This window comes from Emydura macquarii, unplaced genomic scaffold (genome assembly GCF_026122565.2).
Source record: "Emydura macquarii macquarii isolate MOO-44397 ecotype Brisbane River unplaced genomic scaffold, CSIRO-AGI_Emac_v2 contig_1253, whole genome shotgun sequence".
In the NCBI taxonomy this organism is placed as follows: Eukaryota; Metazoa; Chordata; order Testudines; family Chelidae; genus Emydura; species Emydura macquarii.
The window spans coordinates 70678779-70703794 of record NW_027131390.1 but is presented as its reverse complement, the minus strand read 5'-3'; the positions used below and the strand labels follow the sequence as shown (position 1 = coordinate 70703794).

Sequence of the window (25016 nt, the reverse complement as noted above, 5' to 3'; positions counted from 1 at the left end):
TAACATTACATTGGCAGGTGATTTGTTGTTATGGTTGTTGAAAAAAAATGAAGAATTCTGAACTTTATATGACCCAAAAGCAAGAAATACCTAAATGTTTATAAGACAAAGCAATGTCAAAAATGGGAATTGGAATGGTACCAGCATACAATGTTGTTAATAGTTTTTATGAATGGATAGATTGCATCTTTTTTGGGGGGCTCTCTTTTTTAGTCATCATTAAGAATACTCTTTCTTCAGCAACTACTTCCTTAGGTACATTTGCCACTTGAAAAATATTATTTAATTTTTATTATGATGGATATTTCACTACGACAAAAGCAACTGTCATGGCTGATACAGAAAATGACTGCACTGCACCTAAAGCCGGGGGGACGTTGTCCAGGCTTGCCAGAGGAAGGTAGCAGTGCTTTATGGGAGGGGTGGGGGAGAAGAAGGTCAGAAACTGCTGCAGAAAGGTATGTATGGGGGTGTCATCTTGGCAACACTGTCTATCCTCTGGGAATGTAAGAGCTGAAGGCTTTAAAAGGTGCCAGCCTGCGCGATGGAAGCCCTTCCTCCATGCAGCAGGCAAGGCAGCACCCATCCTCCGTCCCCTCAGGGTGTGAATATCAGGTTGAGTTACGACCTGCTATGGGCATTGCATTAGTTGCTCCTTTTTAGGAGGGCTGGGAAGGAATTTTTCTCTCACTACAAGATTGGCTTAGGTGGAGTGGGTTTTTTTTCACCTTCCCCACAGCAGGTGTCAGGGAGGACTTATTATAGTAAGGAGGAAAAGGGATTAGTCTAGATGTCGCAACTTATTTAGTGAGTGTGGGACAGATGTCCAGTGCACATATTCCATAGGGAAAAAATCTAGTGACCAGATAAATGGCCCGATAAAGGACTTTAACAGCACCTCCTTTTTAAGGAATGGAATGGGGGTGGGGGTGGCGTTCGGGGCTCCTAAGATTGGTACAGCAGGGAGTCAACCTGTTCTTATAGCCCACCTTAACCCTCCTACAAAGGGGGAGAAGGATGGGAAGGCCCCAGCCATGGATGGAGAATGAAGGGGGTGCTGGTGGAAGACCCAGGTAGTTATTTGAATGAACATGGAGCTGCCTGCACTGTACACTTTTATCTGCTGGGTTGTCCCAGACAGCAAGTCATAAAGTTGCAACCTGATTAATTCCATATCAAGGTCTCCTCCTCTCCTTCTTTTGGTATAGCCCGAAAATGCACAGGATGTGTTTACTTCAAAATGCACAGAGTACAATTTACAAATCTCATAACAGAAAAAGGACAAACTAAAATATGATAAAGGCAGTGCTCAAAAGAACAAGACAGATTCTTCCTGATGATGTCAATGATGACATGTACCTCTAGATTTTAGGTACAGCCACAGGTACTTTCTCTTCTGGGACAGATTTCTTTGGCACCTCAGGCACTTTAAAGGTATTTTACTTGCATGAAAATCAAGGATATGTACGAAATATTAAAAAGAACAATGAAACAGAACATTGGGATATACATTCAGATATTATAAAGCCTCTTTCTGTCATGAACACACACAAATTAATATAATTTACATGAGTACAAATTCTGTCACTGAAAACGGACAGGACATAGCATGTTAAAGATAACTCAGGAGAAGATAAAGATTCTTCTTCATGATTATGTGAATGATGATGTACCTTTAGCAGGTGCAGGTTCTGTTTTTTTAGGCACAGCAATAGGCACTTTCTTTTCTGGAACAGCTTTCTTGGGCACCTCAGGCACTTTAAAGATATTAATTCTGTTTATTTTGTGATTGTTAAAGATGTGTACTAAACATTATGGAAAACCATTGCACAAAAGTCATGGATATGAAAATACATTTACGATGCAACATTTGCACACCCATTAGCCACTTACACAACACACTCTTACACACACCACAATTCACAGGATGAATACACTATACATCTCTCAGATTGTTGATAACAGACAGGACAAAGTATGTTAAAATACTGTTCAAGAAGAAGAAGAAGAAAAAGAAGAAAAGGTTCAACTACTGATCTGTACCTTTAGCTGAGGGAGGTTCTGGTTTCTTAGGCGCAGCAATAGGTTCTGTTTTTTTAGGAACAGCAATAGGCACTTTTTCTTCTGGGACATCTTTCTTGGGCACTTCAGGCACTTTAAAGACATTGGTTCTATTTACTTACATGGATCTCAAGAATATGTACAAAACATTAAAGAGAATGAGGAAATAGAGGACACTGGGATATTAAAGACATCCATATTCAGACTGATATTCTCTCTCTCTCTCTCTCTCACACACACAGAGTATAAGTTACACAGTGCATACAAATATATTAAAGAACGTTCAAGAAAAGAAGTCAAGGATTCTTCCTCGTGATGATGTCGATGATGACATGTACCTTTAGCTGGCAGAGGTGCTGGCTTCTTAGGCACAGCAGTAGATTTTGGTTTTTTAGGCACAGGCACTTTTTCTTCTGGGACAATTTTCCTGGGCTCCCCAGGCACTTTAAAGACAATAGTTCTGTTTACTTTTATGATTGTTAAAGATGTGTACGAAACAATAAGAAGAACAATTAAACAAAATGCATTTATGATGCAACATTCAAACACTGATTAGCCACTTACACAACACACTTACACACAATACAGTTCACATGATGAATACACTTTACATATCTCAGATAGCTGATAACAGACAGGACAAAGTATGTTAAAATACTGTTCAAGAAGAAGAAGAAAATGTAGTAATATAGATCTATACCTTTAGCTGGTGGAAGTTCTGTTATTTTAGGCACAGTAGTAGGTTCTTTCTCTTCTGGGACAGCCCTTTCAGGTATCTTAGGCACTTTAAAGATATTAGCTTGTTTTATTTTACAGCACTCAACATATGTACAAATGAAACATAGAAGATGAGATATCAAAAACATTAGAAATTCAATATGTAAGCTTTGATTAGTCACTCATACACTCTGACAGTACAATCTACTCAATGAGTACAATTTACAAATCTCAGATACGAAAAATCAGACGAGTATAAACATGTTAACATAATGCTCAAGAAAATAAGACAAAGATTCTTCTTCATGATGACACTGATGATGACGTACCTTTAGCTGGTGGAGGCTCTGGTTTTTTAGGCACAGCAATAGATATTTTCTCTTTTGGGACAGCTTTCTTGGGCTCCTCAGGCACTTTAAAGATATTAGTATCTTTTACTTTTATGAATGTCTAAGTTGTGTATTTTGTAGTGAAGACAAACAATGAAACATAAAACATGGAAATATCCAAGATATTAACAAGGTAATATTGAAATATCATTGAGTCCCTTTTTCTGTCTCACACACAGTGTCAAAGAAATTTTGTCAGAAAGCTGAATTGCATTTTAATAATTATTCCTGGTTTGGGTATGAATTAAGGTATATCTAGCCCTATGAACAGCAGTACTCACAATGGGAGGAGGCTGCACAAATATTAGTTGTGAAATCTGACCTTTATGTGGTAAATAAACTTTTAGTTGTTATTTTTCAGTGTTTGTTCAGTGCTGTATATTCATGTTCAGCTTCACTGGGGCGGGAGTGAAGATGGGGGAGAGAGAAAGAGTTTACACCGTTCAGATCCATTGCTTCAGGCTGTCAGCAGACTCACAAAGACAGCACTGCATAAATTTACATTAAGTAAAAATTGGAAAGTTTTCTCATAACTATACTTTAATTTTTTAAAATATAAAGTCTTAGATTCTGATCATTCTGAATATATGAAGCAGATGAGAAGAATACATCATAGGCCCGATATAGTAAGTTGGTCAGGTATTTGACATCCCAGCAGTACAATTCACACACACAGTGCAATTTACAAATTTCAGGTGGCAGAAAATGGCCAGGACAATGTTAAAAGAAATGCTCAAGAAAATAAGACAAAGATTCTTCTTTATGTTGATATCCATGATGATATGTACCTTTAGCTGATGGAGGTTCTGGTTTTTTAGGCACAACAATAGATACTTCCACTTCTGGAACATCTCTCTTGGGCATCTCAGACACTTTAAAGGATATTACTTTGTCTTATTTCACATATCAAAATACGTACAAAATGTTAACAATGAAACATAAAACATGGACATATCCAAAACATTAATGTGGTCACATTCAAACAAGAAGTCTCTCTCTGTCTCACACACACAGTACAACAAGGATGTAAAAGGCATTTAGTGGATATAAAGCGGATATCTGCAGATTTGCAGGATTATTATCTCATTATCAGTATTCTCTGTTTGTTCAGTGATCTGTCTTCACATTCAGCACAGGGGTGGGAGAGTAATGGGGGACGTTGTACACTTCCCTATTTCTGTCCTTTCTTTTTACTCCTTCCACATCTACCTCTCTTTGTTTGTCTCACTTTTTTCTTGTCTTTGTACATCTCCTCTTTATTTCCCACTGCATTTCCTTCCCTAAATAAACTTCCAGTTGCCCTGATAACCATTAGACTTCACTCCTACCCTTCCTCATTAAATCTATTAAAATGAAAAATACTATATTAATATATCATCATTAGGCTTTGGCGTTAATGCCCAATGAATTTAAGTATGTGTGTGTAGGGGGCAGGAGAGGAGAAGGAGTTAATACTTCTCACATACATTGATTCAGGCTGTCAGCAGTCTCACAAAGAGAGCACTGTAGAAGTTTAGGGCATGTCTCCACTGCACCGCAGTGCACCACTAGCAGGAGTGGGTAATAGCATGAACCAAAGCACTGCACTGTAACTCCCCTGTATGGACACTGGGGACGTGAACTTAAAAATCTTGAGTTCACCTAGTGTGAACTCTGGACCTTTAAGTTTGCACCTGCAGAATCCACACAAGGAAGTTACAGCTCGGAACTTTGGTGCATGCTGCTACTCAGATCCCCTTACTTTGAACTGCATGGCAGTGTAGACACGTCCTTCAACTGACTTCAAATTTGGCAAGTTTTTCTCCTAACTATACTTTCACTCTTTAAAAATATAAAATATTAGATTCTGAGCAATCTGAATATGTGAAGCAGACCAGGATAATATTGCACATGACTGGATACAGTAAAGAGTCAGGTGTTTGACACCCCAGAAGTACAACTCACACAACAAGCAGAATTTTCAAATCTCAGGTGGCAGAAAATGGACAGGACAAAGTATGTTAAAAGTAACAGTGGTCAAGAAAACGAGACAAAGATTCTTGATGACATGCACCTTTAGCTGGTGGAGGTTTTGTTTTTTTAGGCACAGCCATAGGTACTTTGTCTTCTGGGACAGCCGTTTCAGGCATCTCAGGTGCTTTAAATATATTAGTTTGTTTCATTTTACAGTTATCAAAACGTGTGCAAAACATTAAGAAGAATGAAACATAGAAGACAGATATTAAAAACAATGATGCAATATTCATGTTTTGATTACTCATTTACACTCTCTTACACTCAGTACTGTTTGCTTAGTGAGTACAATTTACAGATCTCAGATAGGAAAAAGTGGACTGGACAAAAGATGTTAAGATAAAGCTCAAGAAAATAAGACAAAGATTCTTCTTTAAGATGATATCTATCAAGACGTATACCTCTAGCTGGTGGAGGTTCTGGTATTTTAGGTACAGCAGCAAGTACTTTCACTTCTGGGACAGCTTCCTTGGGCACCTCAGGCACTTTAAAGATATTAGTGTATTTTACTTTTATGAATGTCAAAGTTGTCTCTCACACACACAGTATAGTAAGTATCTCAAACACATTGTGCGAGAAACCCTGAATCCCATATTTATTTCTGATCCTTACATCAGGGTAATATATAAGAATATATGCCTCTTTCTATACAATTAGTAACTCCCAAAGAGAGGTTGGAACAAAGATCATTCTAGTAACTAAATTCTTAATTATTTTAATTATTCAGAGTTTGTTCAGTATTTTGTATTTACATTCACCATCATGTCATTATCGCTATTTCTACCCTTTGTTTCTATTCTGTTGATTTCCCTCTCCTCCTGTTTTGGTGGAACAAAACAAAAACTCTTTTCTTTTCTCCTCCTCTTCTCTTCTATCTGTAATTCCTTTCCTGCACTGCCTTCCCTACTCATTGGGTTTCCCTCTCACCCCATTTCATCTGCTAAAATGACCCCTGATTAAATCATTAATGATTTTATTAAATAGCCATTGGGTTTTGGCGTTAATGCTCCAGTGAATGGTGGTTGGGAGGACAGAGTTGTTTACACCTCTCTGATCCATTACTTTAGGCTGCCAGTAGACTCAGAAAATCTTCATTGGTTTACACTGGGTTCACATTTAGAAAGTTTTCTGCACAACTATAAGCTTTTTCTTTTTTTAAATCTTAGGCCTTGAATGTTGTCAGTGTTGAATATGTCAAACAGCCATGACAAAAAAATCTCAAATGGCTATCAGTGGACCAGACATTTGACACCCCTGCATTACAACTCACACACACTGAGTGGAATCAACAAATCTCAGATAGCAGAAAATGGACTGAACAAAGTCAGTTAAAAATGAGGTTTAAAAGGACAAGACAAAGGCTCCTCCTTATGCTGATATTGATGAGCACTTGTACTGTGAGCTGGTGGAGATTTTAGCTGATTTTTTAGATTAGCAACTGGTACTTTCTCTTCTGGGACCATTTGTTGGGCACTTTAAAGATATTAGTGTCTATTATTTGTATGAATTCCAAAGATATGTTTGAAATATTAAGAACACTAAGGAAACATAAAACTCAGGGACATCAAAAACATTAATGATGCTAAACATCAGTTCCTCTTTCATTCTCTCTCCATGAAATTTCCCCTGTGCATTGGTTTTCTTCTGGCACTCTGTGCATGGCTCGATTTTATCCTCTCTCTATCTTTCTCTCCCCTCTTCTCCTCCCACACATATACAACTTACACAATGAGAACAATTTACAAATCTCATAGCAGCAAAAGAACAACACGTTCAAATATATGTATTTCTGAAAACAAGACAAAGATTTTTTATGATTTCATCGATGATGACATGTACCTTTAGCTGGTGGAGGTTCTGGTTTCTTAGGTTCTTCAACTGGTACTTTTTTTTCAATGACAACTTTCTTTGGCGCATCAGGCACTTTAAAAATATTAATATTGATACCTTTAACTATGAAAAATTTCACCAATAGATTCAAAATATTAAGAACAGAAAAACAACAGAAAATACAGAGAGATCAACAATATAAAAGAGCCTGCCAAATGTCATAATTCATTTGTCTCATTTACATGTAATAAGTAGGATTGACAAATCTCAGGCAACAGCTAGAGACCAAAGGTCGTCATTGTTGTCTTTAAATAATGTTCGTAGAGAAATGACAATTTCCTGCCATATTTCTCTTCTGGGGCCACTTTCTTTGGTACCTCAGGCACTTATTTTAATATTAAGAATTTCAAGCATAGGTACAAAGAATTAAGACTAGAAAAGCTGCAATAAGGACAGGAAACAGCATCAATGATGCATGGTAAAAGACTGCTTTTACAGTACACATACTACATATTACATGACTTTACTCCACAGTTGAACAAGAATGATTTGTTAAGTATCAAGAGGAGAAGAGAATCCCCCAAAATGAAATGTATAAAATCACAGATTACAGTGGGGAAAAAGATGGCTCAAAATTAATCTTTAAAAAGTTATAACAGAAGGAACAGGACAAATTATAGCCATGATTTTATCAATGACAATGTGTACCTTTAGCTGGCGGAGCGTCTGGTTTTTTAGGCACAGCAACTGGTACTTTCTCTTCTGGAACAGCTTTCTTGGGCACCTCAGGCACTTTAAAGAAAGAGTATTTGTTTTGATTATTATAAGGAATTTTACAGATGTATATAAAACTTCAAGACTAAGAAGAAAACAAACTATGGAGATCATCAATGACGCCATCAATTTGACACACATTTATGGTCTTATCCTTCCTTCCTTCTTTCCTTCCACTAATACAAGCATATTTCACTGTTACATTCCAGTGCTCTTCAGTACTTTTCTCCTCTTTCTTGATTAAATTATTCTGTCATTTTAGATTGCCAGCTGTCTGTTTCCCATTTGGCTATGGCTGACATTGTCTATTTCACATATCTGCCCCTTCCCCCTAACATTTCTCATCTCTACAGCTTCTTTGCATCCACACATTGTGGGCTTCATTCTACCCCCATTGAAGCCACTTGGGCCTGGGTCACTCAGCATGTGCCTTGAGATTATTTAATCCCCTTTTGAGCTGACTTTGCACATAAAATCCAGAGAATATCAGAAACAGTTGTCATAGAAGTCCTGTTTCTTCCTAGAAATTTCTAATGTTTGCCTCAAGGACCACCCTTTTGCCTATTTTGTTATGCAGATATCTTTAACCACCATTAAAACTTATTATAGTTATGGTTAAACAACAAAGAGATTAGAGCCCTCAAATGAATAGGCTTCTCACAACAAAAAATAAAAAGACAGGGTGATGCTTACTTAAAATATAACATTTGCAAGAATATAGTAAATGTCATTTTCTTCCCTCCCCCTGTTCTTTTAGCTGTGGTGTGATGTACCTTTGGCTGGTGGAACTTCTGGTTTTTTAGGCACAGCAATGGGTACTTTCTCCTTTGGGACTTCCTTGGGCATCTCAGGCACTTTAAAGAAACAGTATTACTTTTTGTTACATTTCAGAATTTCCTGGGTATGTAAATTATTAAGAATAAAAAGAGACATCATAAAAGTCTATCAGGAACATTAGTAATGTCAAATGCAAAGAGTGATTTGTTATAAACATACTCAGTGTGTTACTTCTAATTAAGAAATCTTTAAAAGAGAGAATTTTTTTTAAACATAACCCTTAATTTTTAAGAGAAAACAACATTTTTTCCATTATAACATCACCACTGTGAATATGTACCTTTAGCTGGTGGAGGTTCTGGCTTTTTAGCAACTGGTATTTTCTCTTCTGGGACAGCTTTCTTGGGCACCTCAGGCACTTTAAAGATATTAGTGTCTTTTACTTTTACGAATTCCAAAGATACATATAAATAAAATATTGTGAATAGAAAAGTAACAAAAAACAAGTGGACATGAAAGAACAGACTCTCAAGTGGTTGGAGGAATCATAGCAACTGGCTTAAGAGTCTTCTTCTGCTTCCATGCAAATCAATAACTAAATGTCCGCTAATATCAATGTGCTCTTTATCAAATGGGAACTTTGCAACATTATGTTCTGCTGTTGTGGCTGGACTTGATGAAACTTGTGAACGTATTTACAGTGACTGTTGTTGGGGTACCATTAAAAGCAATTAAATACAAAGGCCCTAAAATTGAGACACCCCTCAAAATACAACATAAGAAAATTTCAAATGAAGATTGTTTGGTAATGATTCACAAACAAAACTGGATTCTTAATGAAAAAGGCCTTTAAAAACCCATGTTTGTAAAAAAGATAAAAAATGCTGGCATTAAAGAATCATTGTGTTTTCCATAACTCCTCCCACTTAATAGATTAAGTAGGGTATGATAACATACATGTTCTGACATATGATACTGAAATATAAAAATGAAGAATTGTTAAATGGTAAGATTAAGAATTTTGTTTGCTATATTTGAATGATTTGTAATTATGGATAGTGAATGATTATAGATAAGATAACAAACACTTAGCACAACACCTTGCTTGGCATAAATGAGGTTTTGTCAATTATTCTTTTACATAGAATTGCTGATTTGTTTAAAATGATATTATTGCTGGTACAATAAGTAATATGTTGTGTCGGAAGACATAAATAAGAGGTACACAAATATGTAATGATAAATAAAAATACCCTTTTTCTGGGAAGGCTAAGGAACAGGGTGACACAGAACAACATGACCCAGAAACTGTAAAACCAGCAAAAAAAAAAAAAAATGCAGAAGCTGGGTAATTGAAACTTGTGCATGTGTTACGTATGGATTACATAAAAAAAAAAAGGATTTATGTGGTAAAAACCAACTGGATAAAGATTAAGTAATCTGGAATGTGGAAATGCATAAAAACTTCAAGGGAACAAAGCTCATAGAGGAAAGATACTGGACCAGAAACTGAAACACAGGATAGAATGACTGGACCAGGAGATCAGAGGAAGTGACAGCCATTATGAAAGGTGCAAGGACTTCCCAGTGCCCCCAAATGTGGTAACTTGGACCCCTAACAATTCCATCTTGTCTGTTGGTATTGTCTGGCATACACATATGTTCAGACACTACAAGTGACAAAAATTCTGTCTGAAATTGTATAAATAAAGACAAAAATGGATTAAGTCTAAATTGGGTGGACTTGTGACTCAGTTTCCCCATTTAACCCTCAACTGCTGTGATAACTATTTAGTGATGGCATTTGCACTGTAAAGACTGCCTGTATGTGGGGTTAGCTTTGTTGTTTATTGATTATAATTATTTAATACAATTTCATCGCTTTCTCTTTTAGCCAGTTGTCTGATATCCTTTCATATGCCTTGGGAATGGGAGTTACGCTTCCATGTCCAGGAGAGAAGAAACTGGCAAATGGCAAACTTTATCAAATATTTCATGATGACAACAAAAAAAGAACAGGACAAACTTCAGAAAAAGTAATGATTACCAGAAGAAAAAGAAAAGAGTTATTTTGTTTGTTCATTATTTCATTTATGATGTTCTATACCTTTAGCTGGTGGAGTTTCTGGCTTTTTAGGTACAGCAACTGGTACTTTTTCTTCTGGGACAGCTTTCTTGGGCACCTCAGGCACTTTAAAGATATTCATTTATTTTAATTTAGAAATTCCAGAGACATATGCAAACAATTAAGAATAGTAAAGAAACATAACAGAGGGACATACATAACATGAATGATACCAATCTTGACATCAGTTTGACACACACAGTTTACAAAGTTCCAAATGATTACCATTTATGAATAAAGTTCTAGACAAAGAAGGTTTATTTCTCCAAACAAAACAAGTCTCTTTTATATAAGAGTTATTTGGAGGAAAAAAACCTTCGTCTAGGTTTTATCAGTTAACATATACCTTTGACTCGTGGATATTCTTTTTGTTTAGGCACAGCAGCAGGTTCTGGTTTTTTAGGTACAGCAATCTGCACTTTTTCTTCTGGGACAGCTTTCTTGTGCATCTCAGGCACTTTAAAGATATTAGTTGGTTTTAAGAATTTATAACATATAAAGAACAAAGAAGCAACGTAAAACAAAGATAGACAAATTGGTAAAACAAGCAAGGAGCAGTTAGAATCAACACTGATTCTAGAATGATTGATCATATTGAACATTAATTAAACCATGCCCAATAATGATATTTTTCTGGAGTTCATTGCTTTTGTAAATTCCTTGAAGAGGTTATGTACCTTTAGCTGGTGGAGCTTCCTCTTTTCTAGGAATAGCAGCAGAAACTTTTTCTTCTGGGGGAATTTCCTCATAAACCTCAGGCACTTTAAAGATAGTTTTCTTTTAGAAATTTCATAATTACTTACATCATCTTAGAGCAAAAAGACAACATGAAAGACAAACAACAAATGTAAGGCCCTAATTTGCAGTGGGATAGATAAAGCTACTCTTTACCACTTCTCAGAAGTAGGCCAGTTGCCAGTAGGCTACCCAGTGAAACAAAGTCTATTCTGCATGTTTGCTCAACTCCTAACCTCTATGTGTTCAGGGTGGAGAGGTATGTCCTAAGGCAAATTATTTCCTGAGATCAAATTCTAAGCTCCATCCATCAGCCAAGCTGCACCCATTCTGCACCATTCTTTTGTATAATTTTATATAGAAGAATTGCTTGCCATTCAATCCCCTGAATTTGCTATGTTTTCTCACTGCTTTGTTTAACTACCTGTACTACAAATACTAAAATATTTCAAACACACAAATCTGTGTCTCCTTTAATATTTTATTTCCTTAAAACCCTGATGAGAAAATTACAAAGGCAATTTTAGCCTGTGATCCAGAAGAGTAATTACCTTTAATTTAAGCAAAACCCATTCATTTTCTTGAGAATGACCCCAAGGTGGGGAAAACATTCTTATGGGTTTTAAAAAAATAATTTATAATAAATGAAGGACAGTTTCCAAAACAAGCATGCTACACAGTTAGAGCTTTTGTCCCAGAAACGCATAATCCTCACTGCCAAATCTATCTTTAAACTGACACAGAAAAATGTTTATATCAGACAGAACATTAATTACACATTAAAAGAGGTCAGAGAAGAATAAATGGAGATATTTTTCTGTCCTTGAAATTCCATTAAAAAGTTCTTCTCTTTTCTTTTACTTACTTTCTTTTTGGGAAAAGCTTTCTTTGGCATCTCAGGTACTTTAAAGATATTAGTTTGTTTTAGGAATGTTAAAAGTATCAATATAAAGAATTAAGAAACAAAATACACACCTTTTAAGGTAACAAAAAGCTAGTAGAAGAAAAACCTAAATGAATGATATTGATGATCAAATGTATCAAAGAACGAACTTGTTGCAATAGCCTATGCCTCAGAATTGTGTTGCTGCAGAGTCTACCTATAAGCCACTGCAGTAAACTGGGGCCTTGGATATCTCACACAGAACATTAAATCAATTTTAAAAGAGGCTAAAAAAATATGGTGAAGATATTTTTTCTTTCATTAAAATTCCATTCTGGGCTCATATACCTGTAATTGGTGGAGTTTCTTTAGGTATGAAAACAAATATATTTGTTTGTTGAACAGCTTTCTTGGGCACTGCAGGCACTTTAAAGATATTAGTTGCTGTTAAGAATTTATAAAATACAAAATGTAACGAACAGAAGGGTGATGGAAGACACAGACAGATAAACTTATAAAACAAGGAGTAGTTAAAATGAAAACATGAATTATTTACATGGAACCTGATATGAATTATGAGGCTGAATAACTGTAATTTATTGGAGTTCTTTGCTTTATGAATTGCTTGAGGATGTGATGTACCTTTAGTTGGGGGAACTTCCTGTTTTCTGGAAACAATAGGAACTTTTTCTTCAGGGAGAATATCTTCATAAACTTCAGGCTCTTTAAAGATATTAATTCATTTTAGACATTTCAAAAATATTTGCAAAACAAAGATTAGAAAGACAATTTATAATGCAAATATGCAGACATGTAAAGCAACATAACTAACTGAACACATACATAAATTAAGGAGACACTGTTGATTTAAATACCACACTTCTATCTGAATTTTTTTTACCTACTGTTGCTGCAAATAACAAGATTACTAAAACAAAGATGTATGTGTGGTGTTCGTGTATATAGGGTTATAGAATATATATGTATATATATATCCTCTGTTTAATTTGTATATTAGAAAGCAGTCTTTGTACAGTAATTTCACGGTTTCTCCAGTGTAGTCAGTTATGGCCAGGAAACCATCGAACACTGCTCAGGACAGCACTTAAATAGCACCTACTCAAGTCCCATCAAGTGCTTAAAGTTAAACATTGCATAAATGCTTTTCCGAATCAGAGCCTGAGCCTATTTCTTTGTTGTTTGTGGGTCTTTCCCAGAAATTTACAAGGCAGAGAAAAAGATTTTAAAAGTAGAAAAATATGATTGGAAACAAAAATGCATAGAGACTCAAGGGTTGTGGCAGGGATTTTTCTTTAAATTTAAATTTGATGGTGTCCCTCTATTTATATTAAAAACAGACTGAACCAGGAAGCTGATTGACTAATTCTCTGTACTTCATTGCTTTGTAACTCCATTGAAGAGTTGATGTACCTTCATATGGAGGAACTTCCTCTTTTTTAGGAATAACAGTAGATACTCTTTCTTCAGGAAAAACTCTTTCAGGAACCTCAGGCACTTTAAAGATATTAGCGTTTTTTTAAAAATCTCAAAATTATTTGCAAATCTTAAAAAAAAAAAAAAACCAACGTAAACATAGACAACGAAGAATTGCTAATAAAAAAGTACTCCCAAAGTCTCCAGTACTCTGCAGTTCTGTAAGAGCTGATATTATTCAGTCACAGAATTAAGTTGCTGCCACAGATTTGAATGATTTGAAGATATTTAAAATGTTTGCTCTCCTTTTTGTGTGGTCCTATATGTAATGGATGCCATTCACTCTTTTCCATTTATATTTGCCCTCCTTTCCTCCCAAGATACAAGGGACTACCTTGAATTATTTCAACTTGATACCTGTGGCACAACCACAGATATATTAAAGAAATATTTCAATGTCTTCTTTACAAATATTGTGTCTAAGATACTCTCTAACATTTTCAACTTAAACAAAATTCACTTTATACTTCTAGAACTAAAAAATTGGGGGCTTAATATACTTCTAGAACTAAAAAGTTGGAGCCCCCTTCTCCCCCTTAATTTCAAGAGAGTAAAGTGCAGTTACTTTCCAGTTTGCTTGTATCATATAAGTGGAGTGTTTGACTCAGAATTTGTTACTCCTCATTACAGAATGTAAGCTGCTGCAGGAGACTGGGGACCTTGGGTATATTACAAAGAACATAAATTGCACTTAAAAAGATGTTAGCTAGTAGTGAGATAAAGTCTTTCTATAAAATTCCAGTCAAAGGTTCCTCTACCTTTCACTGGTGGAACTTCTATTTCAGGAGCAGGGGTGGGTAGTTTCTCTTCCGGAACAGTTCTCTTGGGTACGGCAGACACTTTAAAGACATTTTTTAACTTTTAGAACTTTTAAATTTACTTGGAGGAAATCAGAAAAAAGACGAACAAAGCCAAAAAAACCCAATGAGAGTCCTGTAGCACTTTAAAGACTAACAAATTTAATTTCTGCAGGCATAAGATTTCGTGGGCTGTAACCCACTTCATCAGATGCCCAGAAAGACATGCTTGTAAAACAACCAAGAATTAAATGCTTCTTGCAGGACATTGATGCTAATGAATGTATGAGAGAAGAATAGGGTTGTTAACTATAGTTTCATGAAGGGTTGTTGTACCTTTAGCTGGTGGAGGTTCCTTCCTTTTAGGAACAGCCACAGTTACTTTCTCTTCTTGTACAGCTCTCTTATGTTCTTCAGGCACTTTAAAGGTATAGCATTGTTTTAGGAATCTTACATATACAACTTCATAAATCATTATGAACATAAAGGCAACATGAGACACAGGATCATACTTGATTAGGACAAACAAAGAATCACTGAGACATGAAGTATAGTCCAGTCTTACTCAACAAACAACAAAGATCAATGACTTAAGTAAGAGTTCATTGTTTCATGATTACAACAAAGAATAGATGTACCTTTAGCTGGGGGAGCCACTTCTTTTTTAGGAACAGCAACAGGTACTTTTTCTTGTGGGACTGGTTTCTTACGCACTGCAGGCACTTTAAAGACATTGTTTTCTTTTAGAAATTTTGCAAGATTTATATTATTTAAGAATAAAGCTGAGACAAGAAACCAAACAAATATTTAATTCAACAGAAAAATTACAGAAATTAAAAGAACACAAGCAAACTGTGTCCTATGTCATATTTATTTGCTCAGTAGTATGCCAGCATACAATAGATAGCACTCTGCTGCCAAATTTGTGATCTGGCTGGCTATGTCTCTGCTTCCTGATTCTTGGTGTTCAATCTCCTTTGGATACACATGACTAACTCCTTGTTGGATTAATTTCAAATTGGGATGGACTTTTAAATAGTGCATTTAGACAGATGATTAAATATTATATGAACTAAGAAGCCATATCCTGCTATTTATCTGTAAGCAAAACTCCCATTTAACTTTATGAGCCAAATCCTACACTCTTAATTTTGGCCTCAATTTGGCTTCCATTAAAATCAATTGAGAGATTCTCAGTGACTTCAATGAAATGTGGATCAAGCCCTAAGCCCTTATCCAAAAAACGCCTCTCACTGACTTCAGTAGGATAATTTGTATGAGTAAGAACTAGCAGATTTGACACAAAGGGTGTTTTGTGCAGATGTGGCCCTATAGTGAGAACAGTACAGAACTCTGGTTTACAGCAGAAACTCTGCTACCTTGTCAATGGTAGGACTATCTATGACATTTTAATGTATTAGTAGAGCATGATATAGGGAACAGACTAGTAGTAAAATCCCGTTCCCATGGACTTCAATGGGGCTAGGACTCCCCCCTAGAATTATAGCTATAGTTGAGAAAGGTTCTCATTATATCTGAGGATATGGTAGAAACTGTTAATTCATTTGATATGAAGAGAGGAGGGAAAAAAAGAGACTTAACAGATCTGAGGTTATTCATTAGCAAGGAATAGCTGGATGGGACCTTGCTTGTATAAATTCCCTACCATTTTCAATAGGTTAGGTCCTATGAATCATACAAGGACAAGGAGGAAAACTGCTTTCTCAGAAAGGAGCTGCAGGACTTTTAAAATATAAAGTAATTTTGTTGATTTGTTATCTTAATCCTAGTTTTGACTCTGTTGCCAAATAAAAACTCCACTCTTAATGGTTAAATAATAGGAGAGAACTTCATTACTGGAAGTTGGGATTCTGAGAGACAGAGGGCTTCAGTTTTAAATGTATCCAGTAGCTGGTGTACCTTTAGCTGGAGGAGTTTCTTTTTTAGGCGCAGCAACAGGTACTTTTTCTTCTGGCACAGCTTTCTTAGGCACATCATGCACTTTAAAGACATTTTATTAGGGATTTTTAAGTTACTTGCAAAAAATTAGGATGAATATAAAATACAAAGTGCAAAAATCATATTCTTATAGAACCACATCTTTATCACACACACAAATATAGGCAAGAGAACAATTACTGTGCTCAAAGTTATGTGAGCAACTGAAAGCTGAGGAAGATTCTTTTTCAGAAGAGTGGGGAATAATCATTGTCAATGCACCATCTGCTTGATATGGGGAATTTCAAATTAAAATGATAGGAAGGAAGGTTCTAACTAAGTTTTTAACTGCTCTACTGTGGAAAATCATTGCTCGGCAAAATGTTTCTCAAAAGGAAATAATGTTGTTACCCATAATTATACTGGATGTCGACCATAGTTGAATTGCATCAGAAGGCTGTCATTTATGCAATGTGTAAATTGCTCTAGTTACAGCTAAACAAAGATGTCTTTGTTTTTGAAGGGTCAGTGGGAGTCTTCCTATTCTACCTCCAAATAGGTTTTCTGGGGCATGGGAGGGGAAATGGTCCTCAAGTTGTTTATCACCATCAACTACAGACACAAGAAAGAGGACTGAAGACAGGAAAAACATAGAGTTGAGCACTGAAAGGAGCACTGAACATGAGGGTGAAACTTGACACACAGAGTTAAGAATAAAATAAAAGAATAAAATCATGATTTGGTGTACCTATAGTTGGTGGGACCTCATAAACCTCCTCATAGATCTCTTCAGTCTTCGTAACCTCCTCATGCTTCTCATAGACCTGTTCAATAACCTGAACTTCCTCGTATTTCTCATAGACTTCTTCAGGTTCTGGAACCTCCTCATATTCCTCAATCTCTTCAGGCTCCAGAATCTCCTCATAAATCTCTTCAGGCTCCAGAACCTCCTCATAGATCTCTTCAGGCTCCGGAATCTCCTCATACTCAATCTCTTCATGCTCCGGAACTTCAAACTCTTCTACAGCCTCATAGGTCTCATACTTCTCATACTCCTCATACTCATATTCCTTTTCTGCAGGAACCGGAACAGGAGCAGGAACAGGGACTCTCTCTTCCCGGGAGGGTTTCTTAGGTATCTCAGGAACTTTAGAGATAGTATTATTATTATTATAACTACTTTAGAGTATTGGAAGTGACTTTTACAGAGAAAGACAAACGAGTTAGCAGGGAACAGAAAACTACATATAAAGACAACAACAAGAAGTTTTTCTAAAAAGGAAGAGATATTCTATGAAACAGTGGTTACATTCCAAAATATTTTAGGAACAAGTAGGAGGAATAGATCTTATGAAGAAATTCAGTAAGGCATGTCTGTACCTTTGGCTGGAAGAACTTCCTTTGGTTTAGGAACAGCAGCTGCCACTTTTTCTTCAGGAACAGCTCTCTTACGTACCTCAGGGACTTTAAAGATATGGTTTTCATTTAGGAATTTTAAATGGTTTAACAAAGCAGTACAAATAAGAAAGCAACACAAAACACAGTCTCACAATTTTGTAGCACAAAAATTAATCTTTGAGACAAGAATACACAGGAATTTGACAGAACATTCAGAAAACATTGGTGTTCGAAAGTATAAAATCAAGAATTTTAAAATGAATGATAGCAGGGAAGAGTGTCTGTACCTTTCACAGCTGGAGGCTCCACTTTTTTAGGAGGAGCAACAGGTACCTTCACTTCAGGAACAACTTTCTTAGGCACCTTAGACACTTTAAAGACATTATCTGGTTTTAGTATTCTTGTTACACAGTATCAAAAACAAAGTCAAAGCACATAAACTTACAAACAACAGAAATATAAACCTACAAACAAATACCCAAATATCCAAATACACAAGATGCACACATTAAAATGCTATGTGCTAAGAAGAAGTTGAATAATTCACATTATTAATTAATGTCAGTGTTCGTATTTTCATTTTTAAACTACTGTACCTTTAGCTGTTGGAGTCTCCACCTTTTTAGGAACAGGTACTTCCTCTTCAGAGAGAGGTTTCTTAGGCACCTCCAGCACTTTAAAAGACATTTTATTTTTTAAATTTCATTTTCAAGCAATATCAGAAAAAGAAAGAGAACATAAAATGCATGGCCACAATGAAAGCATAAACTAATCTAAAGAACATACCATAAGTGTTTTTAAGGGTGGAAACAAGTTACAAACAACAGACACTTTCTCTCCATGGACAGGTTTCTCAGGCAACTCTAACACTTTGCAGATGTTGTCTTATGTTAGCAATTTGAGAATTTTTATACATCAGAAACAGGAACACAACACAGACACAAAAATACAAATGCATAGGACAAAATTATCACTGTTTCTTGTAAGGCCTAATCCCGGTGTAGTCAATTTCAAAACTTCAGTGGATGCAGGCTCAACCTCAGACTGGATGTTAGTGAGGTTATTGAAAATGTAAGGGAATAATAATACTGCTAATTTGCCTAGCATGCTAATTCATGTACCTTTCGCTGGAGGAGGCTCCATTTTTTTAGGAATGGCTACAGGTATTTTTTCTTTTGGGACAAGTTTCTTTTGCATCTCTGGCACTTTAAAGATATTATTTCAATTTAAGAATTTCATTTTCAAGCAACACCAGAAAGAAAAACACAACATAAAACATACGGACACAAACTTGCATAACAATAATCACAGATATAAAGAATATTCTGTAAGTGTATTTCATGATAACATTACAGTAGTATTGGATTATAAGGATAAGCTTGGGCGACTTTCCACTCTGATGATCACGTATGACACATCATTACCAATCAAACACAATTAACAACACATTCACATGTTACAAAAAGAGAGGACATAGAAATGTCTTTGGCATCTTATTTTGTAAACTAAGAGCTGTCAGTTTGTTTGCTTTCTAGTTTAGTTGTAAACTATTTTGTGAATGGGCAAAAATTGTTCAACATCGCCGGGTACTATCTATACTCAGTTGTTTTCGTTACTGTTTCTGCAGTTAGGATTTGAATTCTGGCTACTCTCCCAGTCAGATATGTTTTTACCCTTTTTCTGTAGTAGATTTGGCAGTGCATGCTGTGAGATTTTAGAATGTACTGCCAGATCTCTTAGGCTAAGTATTGGGAGAATCTTCAGGGCACTGAGATCATATCCTTGCCCAAGGGAAAATCAAAGGGATTTCTACCGGATATTTTGTTCAAAAGAAACATTATGCCATACAGACACTATTTGCAGGGCACTGCTGCTTTGATTAGCATATAACAAGGCTCTTGCTTTTGTTCTTGGCAGATCATTATAACTGGAAACCAGCTGGTTATTAAAGGCCTGATCCTGAGCTCACTGAAGTCAGTGTCAAAGCTCCCATTGATTTCAGTGACGCAGGGTCAAGCCCTACCTGAGCCCTAGTATTCCTTAACAATGAACTCTGGGGTTTGGAAATGAGGATCGAAATTGTGATCAGCAAAACCAAATGTCAATGTCCAAGTGACAGATGACTCACTTCTATATACCATAAAGGGATGTACCTTTAGCTGGTGGAGCTTTCTTTACTTTAGGAACAGCAATGGGTTCTTCTGCTTCTGGGACAGCTTTCTTGGACACCTCAGGCACTTCAAAGATATTTTGTTTAAAGACATTTAATTTTTAGTACAACAGAAACAGAGAAAACATAGAACAGAGGAGAGCAAACATAAACATACTTAAAACATAACATATAAGAAAGGAATTACACAAATGTGCCTTACATTTATTTGGGAGTTACAGAGAGAATGGAACAAAAAGTTGTATATTATACACACAGAAACACATATACACACACATGTATAGAGTAAGTTTGTACATACGCACACACTTTGAATATATATATAATTACTCTCAATTAGAAGGCAATATACCTTTAGGTGGTGGAGGTTCTGGTTTTTTAGGCACAGCGACAGGTTCTGGTTTTTTAGGCACAGCGACAGGTTCTGGTTTTTTAGGCACAGGAACAGCAAGTTTCTCCTCAGGAACAGCTTTTTTTGGCACAGCAAGCACTTTAAGAAACATTATTTTGATTTATGAATCATTGGTATCCTTTGCACCACTCCAAAATAGAAAGACAACATAAAACATACAGTACAAATGTGTAAAGCAAAAATTAGTTGTCTAAACTGTGTATTATAGAAACATTCACAGTGTGGGGATTGATCCTGAACCCACTGAAATAAGTGAATGGTTTTCCTATTCAGTTCTCTTGGAACAAGTTCAGGCCCCTTACTTGCAATGTTCCATATGTGAGCAAACAATGACAGAATTGCTTGGATGCATTACAAACTGATGCGCCTTTAGCTGACTAAGCCTCCAATTTTTCAGGCACTGGAAGGGGCACTATTTCTGCTGGGACAGCTCTCTTTGGCACCTCAAGCACTTTAAAGATACTGTTGTCCTTTGAAAATTTCATTTTCGAACCATAAGATACAGAACAGTGACATGAAACAAAAGACTACAGAAGAACAATTCTCAAGAACAGAAATATATTTCTCATTGTGATACATTGAATAGATGAGTAAAGAATGAAAGATTGTGCTGTACACATTTAATCACACTCTGCTGTACCTTTAGCTGGTGGAGCTTCCTTTCTTTTGGGCACAGGAACCGGCACTTTTTCTTCTGGCAAGGGTTTCTGTGGCATCTCTGGCACTTTAAAAACATTATTTTGGTTGAGAATACCTCACACATGCCATTCAAAACAGAAAAGCAAAAAAGACATGATCACAAAGATTTCAAATGAAGATATGCCTCCTCAAGAGCAAGGTAATAAATATTTATATCAAACATACAATACAAAAAACAACAACCTATCACCCATGGGCAAACACTTTTCACAAAACGATCTTTTAATATCTGACCTCTAAGTCCTCATCCTTAAAGGAAACCTGCGCAACATCTTCAAAAGATGAGCTTGGGAGATTAAATTCATAACTTACTAGACACTAAAAATCCTAGACTAAGTAAAAACACTGGATTGGCTCATTACAACAATTTGTGACCCACAAATCTTCCTTTGTCCTACCTCTGCAGAGGTGTTAACTGCCCACATCACCTTGAATGGTTCCTTGCAACAGCATTAACTCTTTATTCTTAACAATCTGTTAAGCATCTTGTATTTAGCTGTGACACACTGAGTACCTTTCCCAGACGTGAAGAGCTCTATTTAAGCAAAAAAGCTTGTCTTGTTCATCAACAGAAGTTGGTTGAATAAAAGATATTACCCCATCCACCTTCTCTTTCTAGAATCCTAGGACCAACATGGCTACAACTACGCAGCAAATATACAAGAAGTAATAAAGTTAATTAAATACTAAATAAAGTTGGTAACTTCAAAGAAGAGGTGATGTACCTTTCACTGGAGGAACTTCTTTTCTCTTGGGAACAGGTACTTTTTCCTCTGGGATGGGTCTCTTGGGAACCTCAGGCACTTTAAAAATACCATTTTTGTTTTAGGAATTTATGTACAAAATAACAGGAACATAAAGTACAAGAATTATAATGCAAAGAAAGTTACTCCAGCACAAACAGGTACCACTTAACAACAGTTTAATATTAAAAAGACAGGAAACAGCACAATAAAGAGATATGTTGATTTGTAATTGGCCAAATCCTGCAGTTCTTACTCAGCCATTGATCTGGCAAGGCAAATTCCTCTTAATGTCAATGGGGTTTTGCCTGATCCAAGTCTGAATAAAGATCACATGGTCTGGCCCTTAAATATAGGTTATTAGAGCTGGTCAAAAATAGTGGTGGTGATGAGGAAATTTAAGGATGATGAAAATTAAAATTTTGAAAAACATCAATAGCTTCTATTATTATATCAGGTATCTTTTAGTTGTAGTGCTTCTATTCCTTTAAGAATAGGTACTAGTATTTTTTCCCCTGGGACTACTTTCTTACACTTATTAGGCACTTAATATGTTACATTTGAGAATGCTTAATGGCCAGATTTAGAATACATATTAAAGGTTCCATTCTTTTTTTCAGAAATTTTGAGTATATTGCTGGTACTCTCTCTCAAGACAAGCAGTCCCATGGTATTTTATCAACTAACTTGCTCACAAATTGCAACTCACAGCTAATTGGAAGTACTCATTAGTTCATATATAAATTTAGTGGTGAATGGCAGAATGTACCTGATAGTTTTCTTCAAGGACAAAGGAAGAAATTCTGGCTCTACTGAAGTCAGTGAGAGTTTTGCCTTTGGAGCCACGATTTCACCCAAAGAGTTTCTTTAAAAATGTGTATTCAATTACTCAATATAAATTGTATGCTGGTATACATGGTAGAGTGGAAGAAGTCACTGACCACTTCCCAGCTTAGGGTCATAGGTCCTATCCTACAATGATTTTCACACATGCTTAACTTTAAGCAAGAGAGTAATCCCATTGGCTTTGTTTAGATCAGGAAAAGAGGCTAAAATAGATGTGAGCTAACTTCAACACAACAACTTTTTCATTAGTAGTGGCAAGTTAACTACTTTTTGCTCCTTTTAGATGGTCAAGGTAGACTTTAGATAACCCTGATCTCTTTTCCTAATCTAGACAAACCATATATTTGCTTCCATAGAGCATAGCCTGACCTTGTTTTCACAAGGAAAAAGGCATATTTGTAAAATATATTAACTGACATGTTGAAAAGCTAGTGTAGACATTAAAAATGTAGTTTTGATATGTATTAGCTGGTCAAAGTAAATCCTAAACTCATCTGTAGGGTGGGAAAATATGAAACAAGAATTTTGTACTTGTTAAGAAGTGCTTAACTTCCTTTTGAAATCATATATATCATATAAATCATTCTATGATTCTATATAGGCAATTTTGGAATTTATCCTTTGTCTTTATGTTATATGTGGGGTGTTGGATGAAGAGCTGGATGGAAAATGATTTGTTGGTCTCATGAGAATTTTTGAGATTTGGAAAATTTTCCATCCCCAAATTAGGACAAAAAGTTGAAATTTCAAAAATGTTCACGAACTGACAATTTTATAAAGATGGATTAGGTTGATTAAAATGTTTAATATCAATTTCAATCTTTTAAAATAAAATTTTTAATATAAATTAACTAACATCTCTAAAAAAGTTGTTTCAAACCAAATTTTTAGTATTAATAAACTAACATCTCTAAAAAAGTTGTTTCAAACCAAACAATGAAAATTTTCATTTTGAAAATGTCAAAACAGGGCAGTTTGAAACTCTTTTTTAAAATTCAGGTTGGGAGATTAGTTGAAACCTAACAATTTCAGATTCAACAAATTGGCATATTCTTGAAATAAAATGTTTTATTGAAAAGTCCCCTCTAGTTGGAAGGTTTTTATTACCAAGAATTTGGGATGACCTGATTACCCTATCAGTGGAGATTAATATGCAAGGATGATGGAGATTTACAAGCATATTCATCAACTATTCTCCCTACGAAAATATTTATAAACTCTAAGAGATGGCCTGGATAATTTAATTGGCCTTTTCCATTTCTGGCTTCTGTGAAAACATCTTTCTTCCTATATTTAAAAAAAATCCCAAAAGCCATTTAGGATTTTCAAAAGCACCTAAGTGAAGTCAATGGGATTTGTGTCCCTAAATCACTTAGGCCATCCATCATCTGGATACAAACACCTTCTCTTGTGATTGTGGAACTCTCAATGGGAATTTTAAAATATGGATTGATAACAAGATAAAGCCTCAAATTAGCATGAGATAAAACTTCCTGGAATGTTCATTGCCTTATCTGATTACACAGACTCCCTTATGCTGGCAATTGATTATTTACAACATAAACACTTATTATATTCACAAAAATTGTAATGAACAGTAGGCATTCAAACATGCAACACACTTTGTAACACACACCAATAATTAATTTTCATAACAAAGGAAAAATAATGTACTGGAGTAATTAAAACAAAAGAAAATCTTGACATATTTGCAAAACAGAAGAGTTTTGTTCTGATTTTATCCCAAAATTTCATTATACCTTTAACCGGTGGGGGAGCCTCTTCTTCATATTGGGGAACTTCCTCCTCCGCCTCATATTGAGGAACTTCCTCTTCATACTGGGTAGCTTCTTCTTCCTCATAGTGGATGACTTCTTCTTCATAGTGGGTAATTTCCTCTTCTTCCTCATATTGGGGCGCTTCCTCCTCTTCATAGTGGATGACTTCTTCTTCATAGTGGATAACTTCCTCTTCCTCCTCATATTGGGGTGCTTCTTCTTCATAGTGGGTGACCTCTTCCTCTTCATATTCGGGAACTTCTTCTTTTCGGACAACTGTCTTACGTTCTTCAGGAACTTTAAAAAGACATCAATTTTAAGAATCTTAAAATTCATCACAGAAATACTCATGAACAGCGCTATAACACATTGCAATATAAGAACTAAATCAAATCAAGAATGTTCAGTAAAAACACAAAGTAGAACTGACGGCACAT

At 35.7% G+C, this 25016-nt stretch overlaps 1 protein-coding gene across 50 annotated transcripts in view; it reads right to left on the bottom strand.

The window, feature by feature from the left end:
- TTN (titin) overlaps positions 1-25016 on the bottom strand; it is a 465728-nt gene that overhangs the window by 117698 nt on the left and 323014 nt on the right. For 36 of the 50 annotated variants that reach the window (XM_067549108.1, XM_067549128.1, XM_067549138.1 and 33 more), the window contains 17 exons: positions 24562-24876; positions 21938-22015; positions 21154-21237; positions 20454-20591; positions 20085-20168; positions 19053-19136; positions 18528-18605; positions 18219-18302; positions 17914-17997; positions 17282-17680; positions 16516-16596; positions 15234-15317; positions 10669-10752; positions 8902-8979; positions 8558-8638; positions 7719-7802; positions 7020-7103 (listed from right to left, as the gene is read on the bottom strand). In XM_067549108.1, the coding sequence (XP_067405209.1) occupies positions 7020-7103; positions 7719-7802; positions 8558-8638; positions 8902-8979; positions 10669-10752; positions 15234-15317; positions 16516-16596; positions 17282-17680; positions 17914-17997; positions 18219-18302; positions 18528-18605; positions 19053-19136; positions 20085-20168; positions 20454-20591; positions 21154-21237; positions 21938-22015; positions 24562-24876 (2004 nt within the window). The remainder of the gene's footprint in view (positions 1-7019; positions 7104-7718; positions 7803-8557; positions 8639-8901; positions 8980-10668; positions 10753-15233; positions 15318-16515; positions 16597-17281; positions 17681-17913; positions 17998-18218; positions 18303-18527; positions 18606-19052; positions 19137-20084; positions 20169-20453; positions 20592-21153; positions 21238-21937; positions 22016-24561; positions 24877-25016) is intronic. The other 14 variants (XM_067549122.1, XM_067549132.1, XM_067549140.1 and 11 more) reach the window with 12 other exon arrangements.